Source organism: Chionomys nivalis, chromosome 1 (genome assembly GCF_950005125.1).
Source record: "Chionomys nivalis chromosome 1, mChiNiv1.1, whole genome shotgun sequence".
NCBI classification, from domain to species: Eukaryota; Metazoa; Chordata; class Mammalia; order Rodentia; family Cricetidae; genus Chionomys; species Chionomys nivalis.
Genome location: NC_080086.1, coordinates 199,598,551 through 199,622,978, shown reverse-complemented (window position 1 = coordinate 199,622,978; position 24,428 = coordinate 199,598,551). Strand labels below are relative to the sequence as shown.

The 24,428-nt window shown below is 40.3% G+C and overlaps 1 protein-coding gene across 1 annotated transcript; it reads right to left on the bottom strand.

Moving 5' to 3' along the window:
• Positions 1 to 2,866: 2,866 nt before the first annotated feature.
• Positions 2,867 to 20,249, bottom strand: LOC130874333 (lanosterol 14-alpha demethylase). Its single transcript, XM_057769546.1, has 10 exons — positions 19,885 to 20,249; positions 18,214 to 18,312; positions 16,505 to 16,681; positions 15,052 to 15,178; positions 14,234 to 14,408; positions 11,699 to 11,818; positions 11,150 to 11,345; positions 6,792 to 6,887; positions 6,154 to 6,322; positions 2,867 to 4,122 (listed from the first exon to the last, which is right to left on the bottom strand). Exons 1-10 carry the CDS (start codon positions 20,056 to 20,058, stop codon positions 3,944 to 3,946), a joined length of 1,512 nt encoding a protein of 503 aa, XP_057625529.1. The 5' UTR covers positions 20,059 to 20,249; the 3' UTR covers positions 2,867 to 3,943.
• Positions 20,250 to 24,428: the final 4,179 nt, after the last annotated feature.

The window sequence follows — 24,428 nt, the reverse complement described above, 5'->3', positions numbered from 1 at the left end:
GCTCCAAAATTGAATCACTTTAAGTTACTGTGCTAGCAGTTCACTTCAGTTTTTTTCATTTTTTCATTATTTATTCTTTGTAAGGATGTTTTGCCTCCATATGTGTATGTATACCTCATTCATGCCTAGTGCCTGCAGAGGCCAGAACATCAGATCACTGAAAACTGGAGTTTTAGATGATTGTGCGCTGCCATGTGGTTGCTGAGAATCCAGTGCTCTTGGAAGGCATTTCTTTTGTTCTAATTATTTTTAGGATTCTCTTTCTATGAATACACACACTGTGGACTATAGAAGTCGTTTGTTAAACCCACACAACCTTCAGAGCAGTCATGGAACACATGAGCATTGCTTCACTTCTCTTGCTTGGTGACTTCTAAATGTAGTCAGCCTCTTAGAACTAAGGTCAAGTATGGGGCTGAAGAGAAAGCTTTGTACTAAAGGACACACACTGTTTGTTCTAGAAGACCTGCGGCTGCTCCCAGCACCCAGTGTCAAATAGCTCACAACTCCCTTGTAACTCCAGCTTCAGAGGATTCAGTGGTCTAGAATATGCTTGGACTGTACTCATAAGTATGTGCATGCATGTGTGTACACACACATAAATCTTTAAGAAAAAAAATGAAGTTCAGATATGAAGACACTGGGTTTTTTTTTTATTTTACATTTATGTGTATGTGCACACCTGTGCTACAGCATGTGACACTGAGAAACCTTACAGAAATTGGCTGTCCTTCCATGTGGGTTTCAGGGATCAAACTCTGATTGTCAGGCTTGGCAGCATCTCGACCGAAACATCTCACTGGCCCCCAACATTTTAAGATGGTTTTAAATAGATCATCTGCCTATGTGAACTGGCTGCCCTGATACAATCTAATTGTTTTGTTATTTTACAGGTTCACCTGCCTCCTGATATCATATTGTATAAGGAGATAATTTTCAATTTTATACTGCCATAAGGAAAGCATTAACTGAATTTTAAACAGATTCCCTTTGTAAATCAGTGGCTCTTTTGTGCTTTTTTTCATTGTGTATATTCAGTGTGACCAACCAGTACCAACACACTTATGGTTGTGTACAAATCCTTGCCAGCACATAAATACAAACTGGAGTTTGTGTACATAAACACCCACAGTAATCATTAAATTACATATGTTTGTGGAATGCTAGTTTAAATGATTAAACTATAAACCGTATTTATCAGATGGGTGAAGAGTTTTAAAGTTTTTCAAATGACAATGCTGGTAGATGTGTAGCTCACAGTGTCCTGCACTTTTTATTACAAGGCTTCATGTTTCTGCCTTGTATTTGCTACTGGTGCTGAAGACATAACATCACTTGGAGAGACCTATTTATGTATAATGGTAGAGTACTTGAACTTCACTGGGATATTTTGTTTAGTACTGAAATAAAAATGACTTCACCACTTTCACCACACTGTATTTGAACCTTTATTTTTAACTAAGCCCCAGCTCAGCTCATGGTGCATATCATCTTGTTTCTTATCTCTAATAAGGAGAACTTAAGATCCAAAAAGTGGGTTTCTCTCTTCCTCCATTACAGAACATTTTCAGTGTGCCCTTGTATGAACTATCTATTATAAGTGTTTTCAACTCTTAAGTTAGCATTGTCATGATTAGTCTATTTTATTACATTTAGTGTTCTTGTGTCCAAAGAAGCCTCCTCACAATCTAGACAGAAATCTGCTCAAAGAATATTAAATTGTATCAATAAGAGTGCAGCAAAATTCAGGATGCCTCCTGCTAAGTCAGTCAAACTGTACTGGGAAACAGAGAATACAGCTCTCCAGACAGTTTCTTCCCTACTTGCACAGCATTAGTCTTTACATCTATAAGATATTGTTTCACTAGCAATGGTCTTTATAGGAACACAATCACAAAGCTGTACATTGCTGGGAATTTCTAATTAATATTATTTCCCATATTAACAATTAAGCTTTCTAGAAATAGAAAGGCTACTCTAAAAGAACTAGTTGAAGGGGAAAATTGTGCATAAAAACCTTTTAATACAGTTGCCAAGTCAAGGCCGTTCTCTAGGAAAAAGGTGGATGGACAAGTGCTTGCCAGCTGAGTCTGCCCCACTGCTGGATGGACCATCAACCTCCTATGGCCTTAGGTCTCTACTGTGTTATTCTCAGTAACTGATCTGTGATCAAAACCTAATTCTGTTGAATTCTAGTGCCTGGGCCCTTTATTTAACTCCCAGCACTGAAAATATGTCAAGTCTAAAACTAGTCAGTAAACAGGCCAGCCTTACTCAAGAGTCACAACTCTGTGCCACAAATCTACAAATCTAAGTCTAGAACCCTTCTCAGAATAATAAAGTAAAGAAAATGCATTACATAGAAACAATCATCAACAAGCCGGGCGGTGGTGGCGCACGCCTTTAATCCCAGCACTCGGGAGGCAGAGGCAGGCGGATCTCTGTGAGTTCGAGACCAGCCTGGTCTACAAGAGCTAGTTCCAGGAGAGGCTCCAAAACCACAGAGAAACCCTGTCTCGAAAAAAACCAAAAAAAAAAAAAAAAGAAAAAGAAACAATCATCAACCTTTAATAAAAGTTGTGCATGCATAGATGCATGCAAATACAGCATCTATGACCTAGAAGTAATCTAATAGCTACTGTAGCAAAAAGGAGAAAAAAAGTGTACTGTGAGTTCAACAACTACTGAAAAAATACCTGGTTGCTCACGAGGAGCTGATAACACTAGTGACTTGCCTAAATTCATAACCCAAAGGCACTACCAACAGGAGTCTAATTCATACAAATAGGATCTAATTTTCCAAATTCTCAGATCCTTTGAACTGTGCTTACACTGTGTACACAATTTAAATTCATGAATAGACCGGTTAAATTTTTGTCAGACATTTTTAATGTGAAACCTTTAACAGCAGAGATTTGCCTTCATACAGAGTCTTTAAGCCTCTTAAAACTGTAACATACTTTAGGAAAAAAAAAGTTATTTGGGGGAGGGTATTTCTTTCCTTTTCTTTTTTTGGGGGGGAGACGAGACAGTCTTACTATGCAGCCTACATTGGTCTCAAATTCAAAATCCTCCTGCCTCAGCCTTAAGTGCTAGGCACAAGCATCACACATGGCCACAGAATCATCTTGACTCCTCCAGTATGATGACAGGCATGTCAGAGTTGGGCCCATGGTTACAATTGGTTAGGTTAGGGCTCCTGAACACAGCTCCCACAGAATGCAACCAGTCATCACCATTTCTCATTCCAACCTAAAGCCCAGAAGTCACCGGTCTCAAGATCTTATTGAAACTTCTCTAACTGTATTCTGGAGAGGATACAAAGAACCTCAAGCAATCACAATCAAATCCCATAAAGATTCACCAAAATTTGACCACGTGGAGCTGGTAACATAGTACTTTTTAGTATTTATTATTTTTAGGAAACATGGCTATCAAGGCATGGTCCGATGTCTCTGCCATTTTCCTGCAGCTGTGCTTCAAGTTAAAATTTCAAAGGACACATCACTCCATCTAACTAGTGTTCGCTTTCATCTGAAGCTTTGGGAGGGAGCTTATTCTTTACCCTTTCACATTTTTACACACAATTTGCAGAATCTGACTAGGCTTTTAAACTTACAGAATACACTCGTGAAAGTGGTCTCCTTGGAACAATGTGTACTTCTGAAGTTAACACCTGAACACTGTATTCTCAAGACAACTATCTAGATTCCCGGAAACAATTTCTAACTCAAAAGTTTGACTTCCATGAAGTCCTATCAAAACTATTATAAACTGTTTCAAATGCCATTAGATTTGCTAAAAATCACCTGCATTAATAAGACATTAAAATCAAACTGGCTTTCAGAATTACACACTCAAAAAAACAGTACACACTGAAAGTTGTTTCATAAGCTTCATTCTCTCTCAAGCTGCCGCTTGCAGTCATTACCTTGTTCCTTTTTCATTTTGATCTTCTTTTGTAATGGATTACTGGGTTTTCAGGGGTGTGAATCATTGTTGTATAATTCACACTGGGAAAGTATCCATTGATGAGGTCAAATTCATACAAACGAAGCATAGTAGACCAAATTGTCTTAATTTGAACATATGCAAAATTTTCTCCAATACAACGATGCCGTCCTGTTTTTAAAAAAAGAAAAAAGTTTTCATCAGAATAAGTGTTGAATTCTTACCTCTCTCGGCTCGAAGTGACATCTGTTTTAAGGGAGCGGGGACACGCGACAGTACAATAAAAGGGTGACACCTTGTACCAAAAGTGATGCTATAAAAAGCCCAGGAATTTTCAGTGTTGGAGGAAAATGAAGGTGATTATGATAACATTTTGTGAAATTTAGTACTATGGAGGACAAACAAAGAAGGTTCAAATCATAAAATGGTAATCTAGCTTGGGTATGTGTAGAATATGGGTCCCAAGAGAGCTCCGGTGTTACATCCAGTGTGATCCTGTGAATCAAAATTCATTTTGTCCAGTACAATGATAACAGAAGGGGATTTAATAAAGCCAAAATAACATCTATACTAGAATCAAAATCTACAAAAGCTGAGAAATTATGAAATGCACAGGGAAACAAGGCCAGAGCAACCTTAAGCATGGACTACACTAAAGAATTTAGGCTGATTTCAAATTTGATCACATGACTCAAGGTCCCGGAACCAGTGCAGTATGGTTACAGACAAGGACCAACAAATAGATCAAGGGGACAGAACAGAGTTCAGAAAGAATCTGAGTCTATCTGGTTCTCAGCCTTACATCAAGCTGAGAAGATGCTGGACTAACAAGACTAAACTACGGGTGTGAGGGGAATCTAAGAATACAAGTCCATCCCTTTCTCCCATCAAAACAGTTCAAGACGATCCTAGACTATCAATACTAAAGTCATTAAGGTTTAGTAAAGAACAGGAAATCACATTTATGACATGAGGCTGGAAAAAGACAATGTCATAATGTTTTAAGTCTGGAAAATTTTGGCTGGGCCCAGCATTATGGTGCATGCCTTTAATCCCAGCACTCAGGAAGCAGAGGCAAGCTGATCTCCATAAATTAGAAGCCAACCTGTAGAAGAACTCTACAGATAGAGCTCCAGGCCATTGAAAGGTACATAGTAAGATCCTGTCTCAAAAAAAAAAAAAAAAAAAAAAAAAATAGGAGAGGAGAGGAGAGAAGAGAAAAGGGGAGGGGAGGGGAGAGGAGACATTGGGACATCTTTGTTGTAAATATCTTTTGCTAAAGAAAAAATAAAATTGAGCACGGCTTACCACCATGTTTGCATAGCCCCTTAAGCATTTATTTGTGGGAGCCACATTTAAGGGAGCCACTTACATTAGTCCATATTCAAGAAGTCTGGTTTAAAGTAAGAAGTTAATAGCCAGAAATATCCTAACTGAATCAACAAAAGAACTGATAAATTCTGATTACTTACAATGTTATATAAAAAGTATAAACAGATAAATAGGAAAAACAAAGCAATGGCTGGAGTGAGATGCAGCCACAAGCCAAGAATTGTCAGCAACTTCTAGAACTAGGAAGAAGCAAGAAGCCTTCTTCAAAGCCTTGAGAGAGCATGGCCCTGCCAACACCCTTGATTTCAGACAACTGGCCTCCGGAATGGGAAGGTGACAGACAATCTTGGTTTTAGAGACCCAGATTATGTTAGCTATAGAAACTCTACAATATTAACACAGGGATGAAGAAAAGCCAAGACCGTGATCAGGACCATCTGAAATGGAATGTACTGCTGCATAAGGCACAGGACCAGTCCAGTGCATTACAGCAGTGGAAACAGGCACCACTTTAGCGATGCTGCCTCTCTCATTTCAGAATCTAAACTACAGAACTAAGGGCCCTTTCAATTATTAATCTACAATCCTGTGTATCTCATGTTAAGTGTACTTATTAAATAATGATCTGAATTTCAAGGTCTTCATATATTTGGAACAAATAAAAGGATGTGGGTCAGAGCAATGGAGCATTATACAAAGATATATCCTTAGACTTAGGAAATATTTTACAGATTTTACAGAGTCAATTCCCCAAATCTTTCTCTCTCCTTCCCTATCTCCCCCATCCCCACTTCTCTCAAGTTGTTTTACTGAAGAAAAACAAATAACAGAGGCAAACACTTTAACCTAAAATGTAAGCAGCCCTCTTACCAGCTCCAAACGGCACATAAGCAAACTTCTCTCCTGATGCTGGGTTATCCTGTAAGTAGCGGTCAGGATTAAAGTCCAAGCGTTCTACCCAGGAGTCCTTCAGCCTTTGGTTTATAGTAGGAGAAACACACACCTGATGCCCTGGAGGAATGGTGTACCCTGCCACAGTCTACAGAGTGAGAAAGAAGACATCTCATTAGAGAATGTTTCAACATGGTACCAAACAAGGTGAACTATACATACGTTTAAAAACTGTCTAGATGATAAACCAACTGAAATTATCTTAAACTGATTTACAAGTGGGCCAATACTGAACTAGAAGCATATATACAAACCCAGCTCAAAGCAGAGTAGAATTTCAAAACCTTTCATAATCTGACCTATATAATTCACACTTATAATTTTTACAAAATACCATATTATATCTAAATCCAACAAAGAAATGAACCTCTAATCTTTAAAAACTACAGTTGTTAAATAAAAAGTAATAACATAATTGGAATTAGAGTTGCATGTTTACTATTTGTAATTATGTAACAATTTTCATACATTTATAATAATGACGGTTTTTACGTTTATAATTTAAAATATTCTCTCTGAAACTGGGCCCTAGGCAGGGAAATCTAGCCGAGACTTACCTGAGGGGTCCTGGCCATCCTCATCATGGTCATTATAGGAGGTCTCAGTCTTAATGTTTCTTTTATGCATCGGTCAAGCAAATTCAGATCCTTCAGCTTAAAAGAAAAAAAAAAAAATCAAGGATCATCTCTGGTATTTCCTCCCATACACACACAAATATTCACCATACCTCCACAGTAGGAGAAAATTATTTTAATTTTCTAGCCAGTGTGAGAGTAAAAGGGCAGTGGTAACTAATTCACAATGGCTGGGAAGGTCACTCAGTCAATGGGGCAGTGGTAACTAATTCACAATGGCTGGGAAGGTCACCTAGTCAATGGGGCAGTGGTAACTAATTCACAATGGCTGGGAAGGTCACCTAGTCAATGGGGCAGTGGTAACTAATTCACAATGGCTGGGAAGGTCACTCAGTCAATGGGGCAGTGGTAACTAATTCACAATGGCTGGGAAGGTCACTCAGTCAATGGGAAAAGTGGGGACCAAAATAACACGGAGAGGGGCAACTGTATGGTTAAAGACCAAAAAAATTCACTCTTTGAAAAACTGAGATTTTCAATAATCAGTGTCAACTTTTTCAAAACTCTGACAAATTAGACAAAGGCATATAACAATCTACCATAAGTTCATTCAAGAAAAAACAATGCTGTATGTTGGTGAGCAAAGCAAGCTTGGTGTTACCTTACACTGCAGATCAGTGGGAGCCTTGGAAAGCAAAGCACGGCAGCTACAGCCTCGCTATTCAGAGAGGGCAGAGCAAATATGCCGAGAAGAGCCAGACAGAGCAGCACCTCCCTCCCACATCCAGAAGCTGAGGCAGCCTTGGCTACATTGAGAACTTATATTGAAAAAACAAAAAAGAAATATCCAGCAGACATTGTTTAATACTGTAAGTACCTGAGGTAGTGGTACAATTAATAAAACCAGATACTTAACAAGACAACACCTGGAAAATGAAAATGGAATGTTGACAAGAGACCCTGAAAGTCCTGGGCATGAAGCCGCATGCACTGCACAGGAAAGCAGCACTGACAGGACAGCGATCCCGTCTCCCACCTGGGATGACCAGCACACACCACTGTAGCCTCCTGAAGCACTCTTGATAACATGCCATGAACATGTTCAAAAGCTGAGTTCAAGACAGTTTAAAAAATCTCTAATTGATATGCTCAGGAATGGCAGCATCTTTAATCCCAGAGGCAGGCAGATATCTGGGAGTTCAAAGCCAGGCTGGTCTACACAATGAATTCCAGCCCAGTTAGAAAGACATAGTGAGATGATTATCTCAAAACAACAACAAAAAAGATTTACAAAGTCTCTAATCACTATGTGGCCACAGAAATAAACAGGAGAGTTCACTGAATACAGATGAATGCAGACATCATAGAACCCTATTCATCTGTTTATGAGAGTCACTGAACATAGACAGGATCACACATGTTTACAAACCCTGCAGAAGGAACAAACCTCGGGGTTAAGGATCTCATTTCTAGAGCTGCTACTGCTTTTCAATGTAGCAAATTCAACAAAAATATTAGAAACTTAAAAAAAAAAAAGAAACTAAAAACTACAACTACAGCTCATATCTACCACGAAAGGAAGATTAATGGAACTATCATTAAATTGGATTTTTTTTAAACTAAAGCAACTAGCCTCTTATAGAGTATTAAAATTTAGTAATATAGGAAGAGAACAGAAATCACCAATGGGATAGCAGTCAGAAGCCACTTGGAGGCACACGGGGCGTGTCCATTTTCCTTGTTGGCCACTGCTCTGTTGACCCTTCCTTCTCCCTCTCCAACATTCTCAGCAGCTACCAGTTGACCTCAGGGAGCACACCTGCATTTCTAACTGCCCATCCTGCAACCCTCAAAAGGAAATGGGCAGCCATGACCACAACCTCCAATAAGGAAACACACTGAATTTACTAAATGAATTTAAACAGACTATTATAAATACCTTCAAAGAACAAAAACAAAATTAGGCCTAAAGAATTAAAGTGTGAAACAATATAACAATACCTCATGAAATAGAGAATAGTTTTTTAAAAAATTATAAAAATTCTGCAACTGGAAGATAAAAGTAAGACTTTCACTCGAGTAGATCAATAGCGGGTTTGAACTGGCATGAGAATGAACATAAAAAGAATACTTAAGACCCGGCAAGATGGCTCAGAAGGAAAAGGCATTTGCTGCCAAGCTTGCTGACGCATGCAGTGGAGAGAAGCAGCTCCTCCGTGCTGCCCTCTGCCACCTCCTGGGCACCATGGCACACACAGGCACATAGCGCACACAATAAATAAGAAACAACACGTTGAAAGAATAAAAAGAATACGTTTAACAAAGGGGTATAAACCTTTTCAATGAAAAGTAAAAAATAAATAAAAATGTTGGAAGAAATTAAAAAGACCAAAAATAAGGAAAAGCTACACCATGATGCCATGTTCATGGAGGTGTGTCTAAAACCTAATAGGATGGCAATACTCCCAAATGTGGTGCATTCAATCACAAGCTCACAGAAATTGACAAGCTGACTCTAAAATTCTTTTTGTATTTTATTTTACATACCCACCACAATTCCCCCTCCGTCCTCCCTCCAGCTCCACCCATCTCCTCTAAACTTCTAATAAAAATTGAATAAACTAGGAATAACTATAATAGTTGGAAAAGATTAGAGCCACACTCTGAAATTTAAAACTTACAGAAGTAAACATATAGTTAACTCATAAGCTAGACACTCATCTTGATAGAATGGAATTCAGAATTCAGAAATAAAGCCTTAAATTTGTGGCCAATAAGTTTCTGACAAGCCCGTTCTGGGGGAAAGTAGTCTTTTCAACACACAGTGCTGGGATAAATGGATCTCTACACACAGAACAGGCACAAGGGTCCTTATCTCACATTATATTCAAGTTTAATCCAAAACAGGACAAAGACCAAAAAGTAGAAGGAAACGAAGAAGAAAACGGAGGGCTAAGTAAGTCTTCACACCTCTCGTAAACACACAACTGCTCAGGACAGTGAAAGGCAGCCTTATTAAAAGAAGCAGGATCTGAACAGACAGTCTCCTAAGAAAACATCTTAAAATACTCAGTCATCAGGGGAAAGTCACTTAGCTCAAAAGACCACGTCACATACATTACAGCCAGGAGAATCGTAAACATCAGAACACATTGCTGCTGACAAAGTTAAAAAGTGAGCACATGTTTGGAAAACATTTTAGAAGTTCAATCCATTAACATGTACTGCTGTATGACCCAGCAATCTCACTCCTAGGTATGGACCTCATAAAGTGGAGATAACCCAAATATATAAAAAATGGACAAATGAATAAGTAATATGCAGTATGTGCCTATTATAGAATATTATTGGAGACAAATATTGAAATACTGACACATGCTCCAACATGGATGAACCTTATCCCTCTGTTACAGCTTGGATGTCATTAAATATTCACCAGCCACTAGTACTCAGGAGGTCAATGCAGGTATCTCTTAAGTTGAGGTCAGCCTGGTCTACATAGCAAGTTCTAAACCAATCACGATCTACACAGTGAAACTCTCAAAAAAAAAAAAAAAAGAAAAAAAAAAGTGTAATCCAAAGGTTCATATGGTGATGGTAGGAAGTAGTGGGGCATTTTTAAAAGATTAATAATGAGGAATCATTAGACCCTCTGAGTAATTAAGGTTAACTAGTAGGGAAAGAAGTTAATTCGTAAGAGGTAATTGGCATATTACCAGTCAAAGATGATACAATAAAATTACAGCTGTATATTCTCTATTATATATGTCTATAACATATACTATGCTTATATATACTATGTATATATATATACTTATATACTATGCTTATATAAAAAAATTGAGAAACATATATACATACATATATATGGATTTACCCCAGGAATGTAAGAATATCTGGATGTAACATACCATTTTAATAAAGTATCTAAACAAAATATAATAGAAAAAGGATAAGACCAGGGCGTGCTTCAAAAGTAGCTGCCTAGTTATTCGGTGAATGAGTCCTCTCCTGCTTTCCTGCCCAGCAAGCTCCGTGGAGTGCTTATATCATTTCTACCCAAACACAGGCCACAGAATTCCATGTACTCCAAAGCTCCTACACTTTATAAAAAACTACAACATACATATGATATAGTCCATGTACAGAGGCCAGATGTTAAAGCTAAGCAGCAAAGCAACAAGGTAGAGCACGCTAAAGCCTCAGTACGAAATCCACCTGTGAAGTTTAGAGAAGCAATCGCTTGGCTCTTATTGTTCCCTAAGCTTATAGAAAAGTCTCTGAAAGCCTATCAGCAGTTGGAGCTATAGTGAACAGAAGGCCTCAAACTGTGCACAAACCTGCTCATACGTTAAGGGAGGCAGGTCCTCACCACATACTGCTTTCTGTTCTAAGTAGCACTTTTCTTGAAGCGGTTTATCTCTGGCCAAAAAGAAGCCCATCCAGGCACTGGTGGTGGAGGAGGTGTGCTGTCCTGCCAGCAGCAGTCCGATGAGCATCCCTGCTATCTCGTCATCTGTCAGAGGGTGCCCGTCCCTGGGGATGAACCACACACTTAACATTAACACAATTTATGGACATAATCAACTCTCTTCTTACCTACTACCAATCAGGGTCCCCAGTGCCTGCCCCACCAAAAAAAAAAAAAAAAAAGAGCAACCAGGAGAAAGCAAGACGTGGAAGCCTTCCTTCCAGTTGATTTGCTGACGCTGCCTATGCCTGCTTCTGGGGCTGCAATAAGGCACAAGGGCGCAGCGCTTCGTGTCTCTACAATTTACAAGTACCAGTTTATTGCCCCACTGCCTTTACTCTTTAACCGGAAATACCAGCAATCTACATTTTCACGTACAAGTTGTACTTTCAGCTTAACGTGGGATACAAGTTCTTACTTGTATGTAGAGTCTAGTAAAGTTTGGAGAATGTCATCAACTTTTTCTTCAGACTGCCTGCGTTTCTTGATGGCCTTATAGAAAATATTCTTGATCTCTCGATGGGCTCTGTCCCTGCGTCTACAATTTAAAACCAGAGTATTTTCAATAGAGTAATTATTCTATAGACTCATATTCTAAACTAATACCAAACATAAAACATTAGTTTACTAACCTAAGTAAGTGACAAAAACTTAGAACCAGAAAGAAAGTGCTGTAGGACAATGGTTTATACCCTGTCAATTGTATTTTAATAAACACTGCTGACCAGTAGCCAGACAGAAAGTATAGGTGGGCAACCAGGCAGGAAGTAGAGGCAGGGGGACGAGAACAGGAGAATTCTGGGAATAGGAAAGCTCAGCCTGCTGTTGTTACCCAGACACAGAGGACACAAGATGTGACTGCCTTGCCGAAAAAGGTACCAAGCCACGTGGCCAACACAGACAAGAATTATGGGCTAATATAAGTTATAAGAATTAATTAATAAGAAGAGCCTGAGATACTGGGCCAATCAGTTTACAATTGATGTAGACCTCTGTGTGATTCTTTGGGACTTAACGACTGCAGGAACCAGACAGGACAGAAAACTAAGTCAACAAAAATGAGTTGTGAACTCACATTGTAGTCATGCCGACAGTTCTTAGTGCAAAGCTAGTCAACATAGCTCATATTGCTAACACACAACCTAGATAAATAAGCATGACATTGCCTTACAAGCATTTTCCAGTTCAACATAACACATGTCTAAATTAACATAAGGGTCTAATTTTTCCAAATCAATCCTCAAAGCTACCAAGTCGCACTACAGAAGTGCGACTTTCTATAACTGCATATTTTTTTTTGCATGAAGAAAAGTCCTTGTGTCAAAACACACGCTCCAGCTTCAAAACCTTTCCTTTGATCAGTGTGCTCATTGCCTCCAATTCATAAGAGCCTCCACTCAATCCACATAGCTAGTGAGCAACAACAAGACTCTAAAACCAAGCAATATTGAGGTGGAGAAGATGGCTCAGTAGTTCAGTAGAGCTCTTACAGAGACTGGGAGTTGAATTCCAAGAACCCACATCTGACAGCTCAAACAGCAGAAATCCTGGAGCTGGTGTTACCGGCTGTTTGAGCTGACAGACAATGTCTCTAGACTCTGCAAATGCCAGCACTCATGTGCGCACACACACAAGACACACCACACAGAGCAACAAAAGAGAGAGACAAGAGGCAAAGATAAAATCTTTATTTTAAAAAAGTAATACTGACTCCTAAAAGCCCAACAAACTCTCTAATGAAAACTGCCTTATTTCACTTAAAGCACTACTGTTGAAGACAATTGAGATAATACACACAGAAAGGAAGATTCCATTTCAACATCATAATGTGAGTAAAAGAGAGGGATGAGGGCAAAGGTTTAAATAAGTAAGTAAACAGTGGGGCTCTGACTTAGAGGTAGAACATGTGTTTAGTAAGGTTTAGTAACAAAAAATTAAAAGTACATGGAATAATTTCACTAAACCACTTGGTTTGAGTAAAACTGGGAAATATCAGGCTATAACATGAAGCACTAGAAATTTGACAAGAACCAAGAAATGGAGGAGGTAGAAACAAGACGATGTTATGTAAGAGAAACTATGGGTGAGGAGCAGTGCAGTGCATGCCAGCACAATATGCATACAAGCATTTCTTTTCGGTTGCTTTGGTTTTCGTTTTTGTTTTTTGTTTTTACTGCAAAGTTCCTTATAAATGCTGATTTCCAGGGACCCTCCCTGGGCTTGCTCTTTCACTGTAATAGCCTTTATTTGGCAGCAAAATAGAAGGTGTGAGCCAGGTGGTGGTGGCACACGCCTTTAATCCTAGCGCTAAGGAGAAAGAGATAGGTGAATCTCTGTGAGTTTGAGGCCAGTCTGATCTATAGAGAGTTCCAGTGCAACCAGTAATGTTACACAGAGAAACCCTGTCTCGAAACAAAAACAAAAACAAACAAAAATAAAGGGGTGGATATCAATGGAACAAAGCTAATAGTTTAATTCCATCTCACACAAACAGAAACAACCTAGAAAGGGAGGAAAGCAAGCAGTTATCAAGACCTGAGCTCCACACCAAGTCCTAAAGACCACACTGCTATGAATCACAGGCAGTTCCTGCCCTTAAGGAAACTACAGTACAGTTAGCAAGGAAACAAACAAAATCAAATAAATGCACAAACAGCCAAAAGAAAGGGCCCAAGAGAAGTACTGAAAAGCCAGCAAGGCTTTCAAACAAGTGCTTTAGAAAGGTCATGGCTCTAAGCACAGCTTAGCGACTTCTTGGAGTAAGAAGATACATTAGGTAAGCAAAATATTACAAGAGACAACAAACTACCTTCTCAATAAAATAAAGCTTACTTTAAATGAACTCACTATATAAACTGTCTTGAATTCTTATAAAATGGAGGCTCCTAATGAGCCCAAATCAGAAAGTACACAAACAGCACAGTAACAAGTGCAGAGTGCTCCTTATCCATACCTGAAACTGGGCAGAGGCAGCCAACCTGGCAGCAGCCAGGCAGCATGGCTAAAACCTCCATCCAAATCTGCATACAGCTGGGCCACCTTCTCATTGAGTTGACTTCTAATTTCCTTTCCATGTAAACAATGGCTAGCTGTTAAAATTATGAGCTCAGAGAGCGCTTCAAACACATCTAAGAGGAAGAAAAGATCATTCTCATTACAATTTTCAAAAATCTTTTAAAATAATTTCTTTAACACATAAAGAAATTGTGAAGAAAAAAATGGATATATAGAAATTGGAATATACCCAATATTTATGAAACCTATTCATCCTCCAAAGTCTTCAGACAGCTACATAGCTGTGCAAAACTCTGGAGGCAAGAAACCGAAGCCACACTGCCCCTCTGGCCCCAGTTTGAAGCTAGCCTGGATTATACAGCAAGGGCCTTCACAAATAAACAAACAATAGGCATTCTAATGTGCACATCAGCGCCTTCTGTGACTAGAAAACACATCATCACAGCAGCTTCAGGTATAGTGATATTAAAGTTCCTACATCTTTTATAGGAGCTTACAGCCAACATCAGGGGGTGGTGACCTGCTGCCTCGGCCCCACTGGCCTATAAGCAGATATTGCTCCTGGTATAGATACACCAACTGCTCTCAGAAGACAATACTTAGAAGTGCACACTAAAGACTGCATTTGGTGTTACAACTGCAGAGTCATCCACACTTCCCAAACCATTAGATAGACAGCAGTTCTACACATACTGTACTTTGTTCTGCACACACATAAACAGAAAAGAATAGGACCAATGTAATGATTTTACTTACTTCTTTCTCCACTTTCTCCCCAACTCTGAAAGTATTCCTCTGTTTCTTTTTCAATTATAGAAACATACTGCTTAAAGTGGGCTATGTTAAGGCCACTTTTTAACATTTTCTTCTGCTCCAAAAAAATCTTTAAAAAAATTAAGGGTACACAATATTAAAATACATTTTTTATTTTATTCTAAGATACATCAGATTATTCTAGCTACATAACAAAGAAAACATTCTTAAATTTGAAAACAAAAACAATAATAGGATTTCTAAAAACTAAACCACATATGGAAACTTAAAAAAAAAAAAAATGGGAAGGGGTTCCTCTCCTTGAATCCTAGAAAATGATCCATCAGGAATCCTACCTCTCACCTTCTAATGTCCCACCACTCTTTATTCAGAGACCCACTCCCCGATCTTGGTTGTATTCTTTTTTTTTTTTTTTTTTTTTTTTGGTTTTTCGAGACAGGGTTTCTCTGTAGCTTTGGTGCCTGTCCTGGAACTAGCTCTTGTAGACCAGGCTGGCCTCGAACTTACAGAGATCCGCCTGCAAACCACTCAATACACTTTCCCAAAAGTTCATTACACTTCACTATGTCCTCCTTCAACTATGTTCTCATCACATTTCTAGATATCACACTATCTTCCAGAAATTTAGAACAGCCTAAATAAAATAATTTTTGAACTAATAGCCCTTTGAGGCATTTAAACTTTAAAAATTCTAATAAAATATTTAAAATAATAAAGAGATAAATTTGGGCAAAAATTTTTGAAAACCATTGCTTTTACAAAAGGGGAGACTTTCTTCTACTACTCCTAACCCCAGAAATATTAATATTGACTCTTCACTACCATCCCCATTACCTAACTATGTTCTACTCATAACACATCAATATGCTAATTTGGGAGCAGGTAAACATAATATGAAAATATTCCATACCCAGAGTAGACAGATTAAAAGAATTTTTTTTTTTAAAGATCAGATCTCACACTACAGTCCATGTTGGGCTTGAACTCAAGATTCTCCTGCATCAATTTCCCAAATACTGGGATTGCAGGTATGAGTCACCACAGATGGCTCAAGAAGAGTTCTGATGTCAACAATTTTCAACTCCAAACTCTTGGACTAGACCCCCAAGTAGTAAGAAGTCCTTTTGATGAATAATGGTATTTTCTTGTTCCTTTCTCAAGTCAAATCCCAATATGCTAAATTATTGTTGAGTCTATTTCTTTGTATAGGAAAACCATTTAAAAATTTGTTTAGCCTTGACAACAAGCATAATAAAATACCCATCCCTTAAACAGCTCCCCATAGTTTCTTTTTTAAATATCACAAAATTTCTAATTTCTTAAGTCGAAGAAGAAATTAGTCCTGCATTACAAAGGTGTAATATTACACAACTAGATGTAACTACTCTACTATAGTTTAGGTTTGTGTTTTATCCAAGACAGACATGCCACCTACTGCATTTGGCACATCATATGCAACCCCCTTCCCAAATACGGGAGTTGTCAGTCGACTGTAGACATCCTCCGCATTCAGATCTTCATTTTTACTATTGAAAAGCAGTGCAGCCGCGTCACTCCCCAGGAGGTAAGTAAACGTCTTGCCCACCATGGTAAAGCTGAATACAGGACCATACTGAAAAAGAAACGTAATGTGAAAAAAACACCCCTTACATCACAGAATAAAAGGAAAAGTTCCAAATACTCATGAACTTAAGCAGCTGTTTTCATCTGACCATATTATACCTCCTGTCTTCATCACAAAAGCAGCGTAAATATAATGGCTTGTTCTTCTCCACAGTTTATCCTGAAAATATTTTCTACCATGCAAAACATCAGAATTCTAATGTATTTGATCATTAGGTGCTACTGTTAGCTCAGTCGGTTGCTCTCCATTATTGAATATATAGGTAATATGTGAGTTGATTTTAATTATTGTTTTGCTTTATGTTGACTATATAGAATTCTTTAATAATCGTTATAAGAACATAACTCTTCCTTTTTGTTAAAAACTAATTTATCGGGGTTGATGAGATAGCTTATGGGTAAAATCATTTGCCATCAAATCTGACAACCTGAGTTTGATCTCCAGAATCCATGAATTGAATGACGTCAAAGAATCATTACAACAAAAGGTCTTGCATAAGTCAGGAAAAGTGCGGTATAAGAACAGAGACTGGGGAGCTGGCTCTGTGTTCAGTTCCCAGCACCCACACTGGGTAGCTGCCAGCTGTAGCTGTAGCTCTAGAGATCTAATGCCCTCTTCTGGCCGTGGCAAACAGCTGCATTTAGACGCACATACTATCAGAGACACACAGGCTTTCCAAACAACTAAAACCAAATCTTAAAAGGAAAGTGTTGAGAACACTTTGGATGCAGGAGTGACACGCAAGCCCCAACCTACTCATGGCTGCTAGGGGCTGAAGAGTCAGTTTTTTAAGGGTGTGGCCCGAAGCAGGTTCACCATGCTCTAATGGGTGGCCCCACACCCATGCATATACAAACAGCACGAATTGCACTGAGGGCTTTATTTTTTAAAAAATAACATAAAGTTCAGAGAGAGACATGGGGGGAAAAATCAAGGAGGAATGGGAAAAGTGGAGTGGAAGTAAATACGATCAAAATACAATATGTACATTTATGAAATCCTTAAAAACGATTTTAAATTACATTAAAACAAAGGAAAGAGTTCTCTTAAGTAATTAATTGAAATAATTAACAAGTGAAGTGATTAACAAGAAGTCTATGCAAAAGCACTGTTTGCAGAGGAAAGCAGCAAGGACTTAAATATCTACATTGTCCAAGTTGAGAGTGAAATCACACTGGATCAACAGAGCAATGGATAAAAGACAGAAAATCCCAAAGATACATGATTAAGAAAAGTGATAAAAGTCAGCTTTGACTATAAATAGTGAAAATAAAATTTAAGACTATTTTTTAAAACATAATTGTTAGAATGACAGGTTTCTTCACATTGTAGAGACTAACCCAGGACAAACACTCTGGGAAGCTAAACAGGTCAACAAGGTCTTTTATCTCTTAAACCAGAGATGTTTTCAATAATGCCAATATGCAGAGAGGGTACAACATTTATCTAATGCATTTCTATTTAAAGAAAAGTACTTCTCTAAACTAGTTTCTCCACCTCTGATTTTCTAAAAGGCTTACCTTCTCATATGCATTTTCCAGGAACTCAATTGGACTTTTCCCAAATGCTATTGCATGGCCAAGGAATGGAATTGGAGAGAAAATGTACGGCGGACTTTTCTGAAAAAAAAAAAATGAAAATTTTAATTCTCATTTAATTAAGAGTTGTTAGAGAGCCAGCTTGAGATAACTGTTTAAAAAAAGTATATTTAGAGAAAGTATAGTCAAAAAGAATTCAAAATAGAAATGACTAGGCAGAAGGGCACTGCAATTTTAAACATCAGTAGCTAACAAAAAACGTCCAATATTATTGAGGCTTCAGGCAAAAAGGTGGAGCAAACAAAGGGAGAGTTGACTGCATTTCTAAAGTTTCTGCCGCCTACGAGCTCTCCTTTCAATCCCAGAGTCTTGCCTGACTTTTTCTGAAACAGAAAAAGCCAAATAGTAAACTACAGAAAAGAAAATGTTTCTCACATTTACAGGGAAAAGGAAGTTTGTCATGCTTCTCTGACTGCAAATAACTAGAATCATCAATATTTGAGAGAATGGACCTTCTCCAGCAGGAATTTTGTAGTGCTTGTCTTAAAAGGGCTTTAGATGCCACCAAATAAGATCTTCAGATTGCCAAGACTCTGCGAGGAAAAAACGTGCAACGATGAAAATAGATGATGTTCCTCTCATCTTTGATTGTCTCAAAACACCAAAACCTCACAGCACTTCAGAATAAGGTACCTTTGTCTTCCCGGTGGTAAATACAATCTCCTCACAGCAATGTAGAAGCTGGGTGTGTAATGCACTTTCAAACTCACCACCCAAGGCGTGAAGGCTGAAGATGTGCCAAGGTGAGCCTTGCCTACAGAGCAAGTTCCACCGCCGCCACCCTGGGTTACAATAAGGCCTCGCCCAAAAAATGCTTTTAACACAGCATATCTAATAAAAGTAAGAAATAGTAACTGTCTAGTGCTTGTTCGGGTTGAAACAAAAATTTTAAAAGCAACTTGGTTAGGATTTAATGCTGGATACAGTGCCGTTTTTGTCGGTTTCAAAGGAGTGATTTCCATAGCTTCCAAATGTTGATTACAAAGGGTATTCATCAAATAACATTTGGGAGACTTGGAGCTCGTGGTTTGCTGTAGTGCTAGGTTAGATTATTTTAACAGTATCACACTCTCCTCAGGCACTTATGAACTGGCCACAATTTCCCTGACACTGATATTAATAGTCATTACCTCTAATAGCGCACAGGATACTAAACACACAAGGCAATATAGAGAGGGACGACCACCGGGGCCGCTGTTGTCCATATTACTCGCCACCAAGGCCCTCACAAAAATCCTGGACACCTCGAAAGGAAACAGCAAAGCCAGTACAGCGTTCTGCATTTACAGTCACGTCCAAGACCAGCCAACTCCATCCAAAAGGTCACACACACACCAGTCTGCACATCCATCGCTATAACTACAAACGCTGCAAAGCGAGAGCCTAGTCAGATGGTCAAAGCAAGTTACTGCCACGGCAGAAACTGCGGCGGCCAGCACAGCCCCGAATTCGGATTCCAACGACCCCAGTACCGAAAGCAAAGATCAGGATCCCCTGCAACACCGGCGTCTGCAGCCACCACCCGGGCCCCCAGCCGCCCTCCACCGCAAGGTTGACCCAGGCACAGAACGAGGACCCCTGAGGTGCACGTACCGCCCCGGCGGGCAGCTGGACCATGTGGCCCACTGCGAGGCGGAACAGGTAGACCAGGCTGAGCGTGAAGGCGCAGGCGATAAGCAGCGTGGAGGGCAGGTTGCCTCCTGTGACCTGCTCCATCGCCTGGCCCAGCACCAAGCCGCCCGACTGCAACAAGCCCAGGAACACCATCCCGGCCGCCGCGTCGCTCCCCCTTGACGAGCCGGAGGCCGAGGTCGCCGCTGCTTCTCCGAAAAGATGGAGCAGGAGAAGCCGACTAGTGGGCGTCGCAAGGCGGCCCCGGCCTCCGGGTCTCTACAGGCCCGGGCACCTCCCACACCGGCGGCCGGCCGCGCGCCACCGGCACGTCACAGACAGGGCGGGGCCTTCTGGCGGTCACGCCCCCTCTGAACTCGGGGATCCTTGCGCCACCGAGGGGACCTGCGGGAGTGGGCTTTGCATATGGCACTGGGGCTCGGGCAAGAAAGAGATCGCTGCAGACACGGCCACGCCCTGAGGACCGCGGGCCACGAGGGCCCTCGATCCCAAGGAACACAGCGCCGGGAGCGGGCACCGAAGGGCCTGGCGGAGGGATCTCGAGACCAGCCGGCTGGAGGCGGCGGAGGCAGAGGCGAAGCGCGCTGTGATTGCACCACGCGCCGCTGAGGTGATGTCGGCCTATGTGGCGTCAGCGGGACTGGCGGCCCGGGCACCGCCCCCTCTGTGGGGCGCGGGCTGCTGCACCTATCCCGCCCTGGTGTCGCTTCCCGGACTTTTGGTGAGACCTGCCCTTCGTGAGCCCTGCAATCGGAGTTGTGAAAAAACGAGGTTCTGCAGACTCAGACTGGAGGATGAGGCCGTGGGCTCACCCGTACCCACCCAATTACAATTTGTTGTTTGTGTTGTTCAACAGGTTGTTCGTATAGGGCCACGGAGTTAACAAGTGATACTTGTGTAGTGTGCTTGTGCACCAAAACAAGTCTTCCAAAATAAATACAGATATCAGTGAACTGAGGCCAGAGCTCCCCAGTACCCCCTTTCTAATAGTTTATTTACTTGCCAGATTTGAAGCAGGAGTTACCCTGATCACACTCATTCCTGTGGCTTCAAATAAAGCATCTCAGATGACATGCTTCCAAATTTAACCCTCCTTCGTGATCCTTCACATGGGGTCCTATACAGCTACATTTATTTATTCAACCAGATTTAAGAGCTAGGTTTTTTGGCTACGCTTGGAGATGACAGCGTAGTGGATGAGACAAAACTGCTGCCTTCTACCCGGAGAGCCACATTTTATCTTAGCGGGTCAATAAAGGCCCAAACTAAACTTATTTCTTCCCACGCCTCAGCCAGCAAGCCTTCCTGCTGTGGCCATACAGGAAGGTCTTTACACCGTTTAACTGCTTCCTCACATCAGTCATCGAATCTAATAGTCCGTTTTTATTGCCACTGCTTGAGGTAAGAGCCTCATCATTTAGTATCTGTGTTACTACAGCAGGAACATTGGTCACCGTATTTGTCACCGTATTTCCGGGCCTGTCTTGTGTCCTTGATGAACTAGAGTAAGTCCAGGCCATTACTAACCCTAAACATGGTGAGGAGGAAGAGATAGACAATCATCCAATTAAAATAAGCTTTGTTTAATACTGGCCAGGAAGATGGGCAGTGGCCAGGTTTCCCAGAGAATGGCCTCAAATACGTTGGCCAGGTGCCTATAGAGGCCAAACCCACACCTATGGTACTTCCCTGTGGTGATATTTTGTTTATGTTTTAACAAATAAAGCTTTGCCTGAAGATTAGAGTGCCACTAGTTAGCCACAGAGGCCAGGCAATGATAGCACACACCTTTAATCCCAGCACTCAGGAGATAGACGTAGACTGATTTCTGTGAGTTCAAGGCCACCCTGGGCTGCACAAGATCAAATCTGTGTAAAAGAGAAACAGAGTTCACACAAAGGTGAACCCTGCAGTACTAGGGAGGTGGAGATAGGAGCTCTGTGGTTGGGCAGAGAGAGGAATATATAAGGCAGAAAACTGAGCTTGCAGTCAGTCTAAGGAGTAGCCTGAAGAGGCAATCTGTGGACAGGATTTCCCCTTTGGTCTGAGCATGGGTAAGAACTCTAGTGACTGACAACTCTGTTTCTCTTATCCTTCAGTTTTCACCCCTGATAGCTGACTCCGAGTTTTTATTATTAAGACCAATTAGAGTTTCCCACCTACACTTCCCACCTTCGTGCAATTGTGGGCAAGCATACTTCCTGCCTAAGGTATCGCCCACCTATGTATGAGCAAGCACATCCTGTGCAGTTGGGGTAACCAACCTTGTTTATAGAAGTGAAAATTCATGGCTTATCTCGCCAAAGGCGGGGATGAATCTGCCCTGAGGACATGAATGTAGGGGAGCTGACTCAATCACTGCACCCGAGAAGGGTAACCCCAGTGGCTCTATCTGACCTACCTAGTTAACACCTAGGCCCACAGCTGGGCCTTAGTTTGACCCACCCTAGCATCTACCCCATCTAGGTCCTGCTAGAGCTCATGAAGAGACTGGTCCTGTGGAACAAAACCCCCAAGACCTTCAAGACACAGGATACCCCAGAAGAGCTCCAGTGAGGATCTAGTAAGGTTGGTATACCAAAAATCAGAGGTCTTGAATCAGACTAATGACTCATTGCAATGGATAGTTGCCAGTCAAGCCGATGGGACAAAGGGGTATACTATATGATACACCAAAACCTCTGATATCATCAGGATGAATGAAGAGATGATGGAGAGTCAGGGGAGAAGGAGAAACAGAGATTTTTCTGTTTCAGGTGTGGTTTTTTGTTGTTGTTCTATTTGGGCTTATTGGGGGTTTTGTTGTTGTTGTTGTTGTTGTTGCTTTTACTTGTTTGTTGCTTACTTTGCTTTGTTTTTTTTCATGGGGGGGATGCAGCAGGGATGGGGAGAATATGAGGGATCTGGAATGCGAACAGAATTAGGGCATATGATGTGAAACTCCTAAAGATTCAATACAGATTTTTTAAAAAAAACTTTGGAAAGAAAAACTGCTGGACATAGAATTTCATAACTATCATCTCAATAATCAGGATACTGCAACAGGCAGATTGCCAGGAGTTCGAGACCAGTCTGGTCTACAAAGTGAGTCTAGGTCAACGTGAATGAGAAAGTGAGATCCTAGCTCAAACAAACAGATAACTTTTAAAATAAGAGTTTATTAGAAGGATAGATTATTAGTGGTTAGATAAATGAATACAGCTGGCCAACTTTCATGATCATGTACTACATTTTGAGGTCTTCTATCCTTGATGAATAACTAATTTTGATCTTTTGTAAAGACTCAAGAACATTTTCACACTGTTTTTTTTTTGTTTTGTACATTTTTTCCTATATGGGAACTATACTTTTTGTTCATCAGAGTCAATATATACCAACATATATTCCAATATTCCTATTCAATTTTCCTATCTTCTGTACCGTGGTGTTTGGAGTATGTAAAAATCCAGTCCAAATTCATCTATTGGCCACAATACCAGTTTTTGCTTTATTTATTTGGAGGCTCTGATGTGTTATTTTGTGTTTTTTTTTTATCCTTCTAACATTAAGCCTTTTTCACTATTATGTTTCACTATTAAACTTTGCCAGAGAATAGTTTTTCTTTGCAGTTTTAAATGAATATACTTGCAGCTTCTAAGCTTGAAATCTTTTCTGAGGATTTTTTTTTTTTGTATCATACCTACTGCCAAAATTTCATCAGCTGCCACTTTTTGATGTAGAGACACCATTTTCTTAGAAGAAACACATGCTAAGTCCAGGAATGACAACAGGTGGTAGCTATATTCATGAAGGAGTGGACTAAGGTCATGATCCTTCTGTGAAGACAAAGCCAAATCCCACAAACCTACTTATCACCTATAGAGGGCACAAACTACTCATACAAACTGGTCTTTCAGGATTCTAGTTCTGGACACTGCTCCTTGACATTTATTCTCCCTAAATAGCCCCTGCCCCGTTTTTTGTTTGTTTGTTTTTTAATAAACTAGACTTGGACTATTTGCTGCATCTGTCAGAAGATGCTTCAAACTTGCTTATGCCTGGGTTACTCAAAGAAGCCAAAAAAGATATATGATGCATATACATTGGTCAAAGTGCTGAGAATAAAGGACTGTTGAATGGAATAGCCATATCAGTACCTCCAAGACCCAGGAAAAAAAGGACAGGAAAAGGGGCCATGTTAATATAAGAGCCAGAGCAAGAAATACAGAGAGGCAGACGTCTTTGGAGCATGACGCTGCTATTGTACTCTTGATCTCACAGTAGCTGAAATCGCTGGCCCAGGGCCTGTGTAAGACTTAGACTCCAGCATCCTGTTATGAGAGGAAGGAGGTCTCTGGGTCTTTCTTTCTCCTCTCCATGGTCTTCTGGTCTTTCTTTTCCCTCTCCATAGTTTTCCCAGTCTTTCTTCCCATCTCCATCCTTGCAGGAACCTGGAGGGCCACCCGGGAGCACTGGCATCCATTAAAACTGGGATTTTTCTAATTCGGTTTGATTTGCTCTTTGGA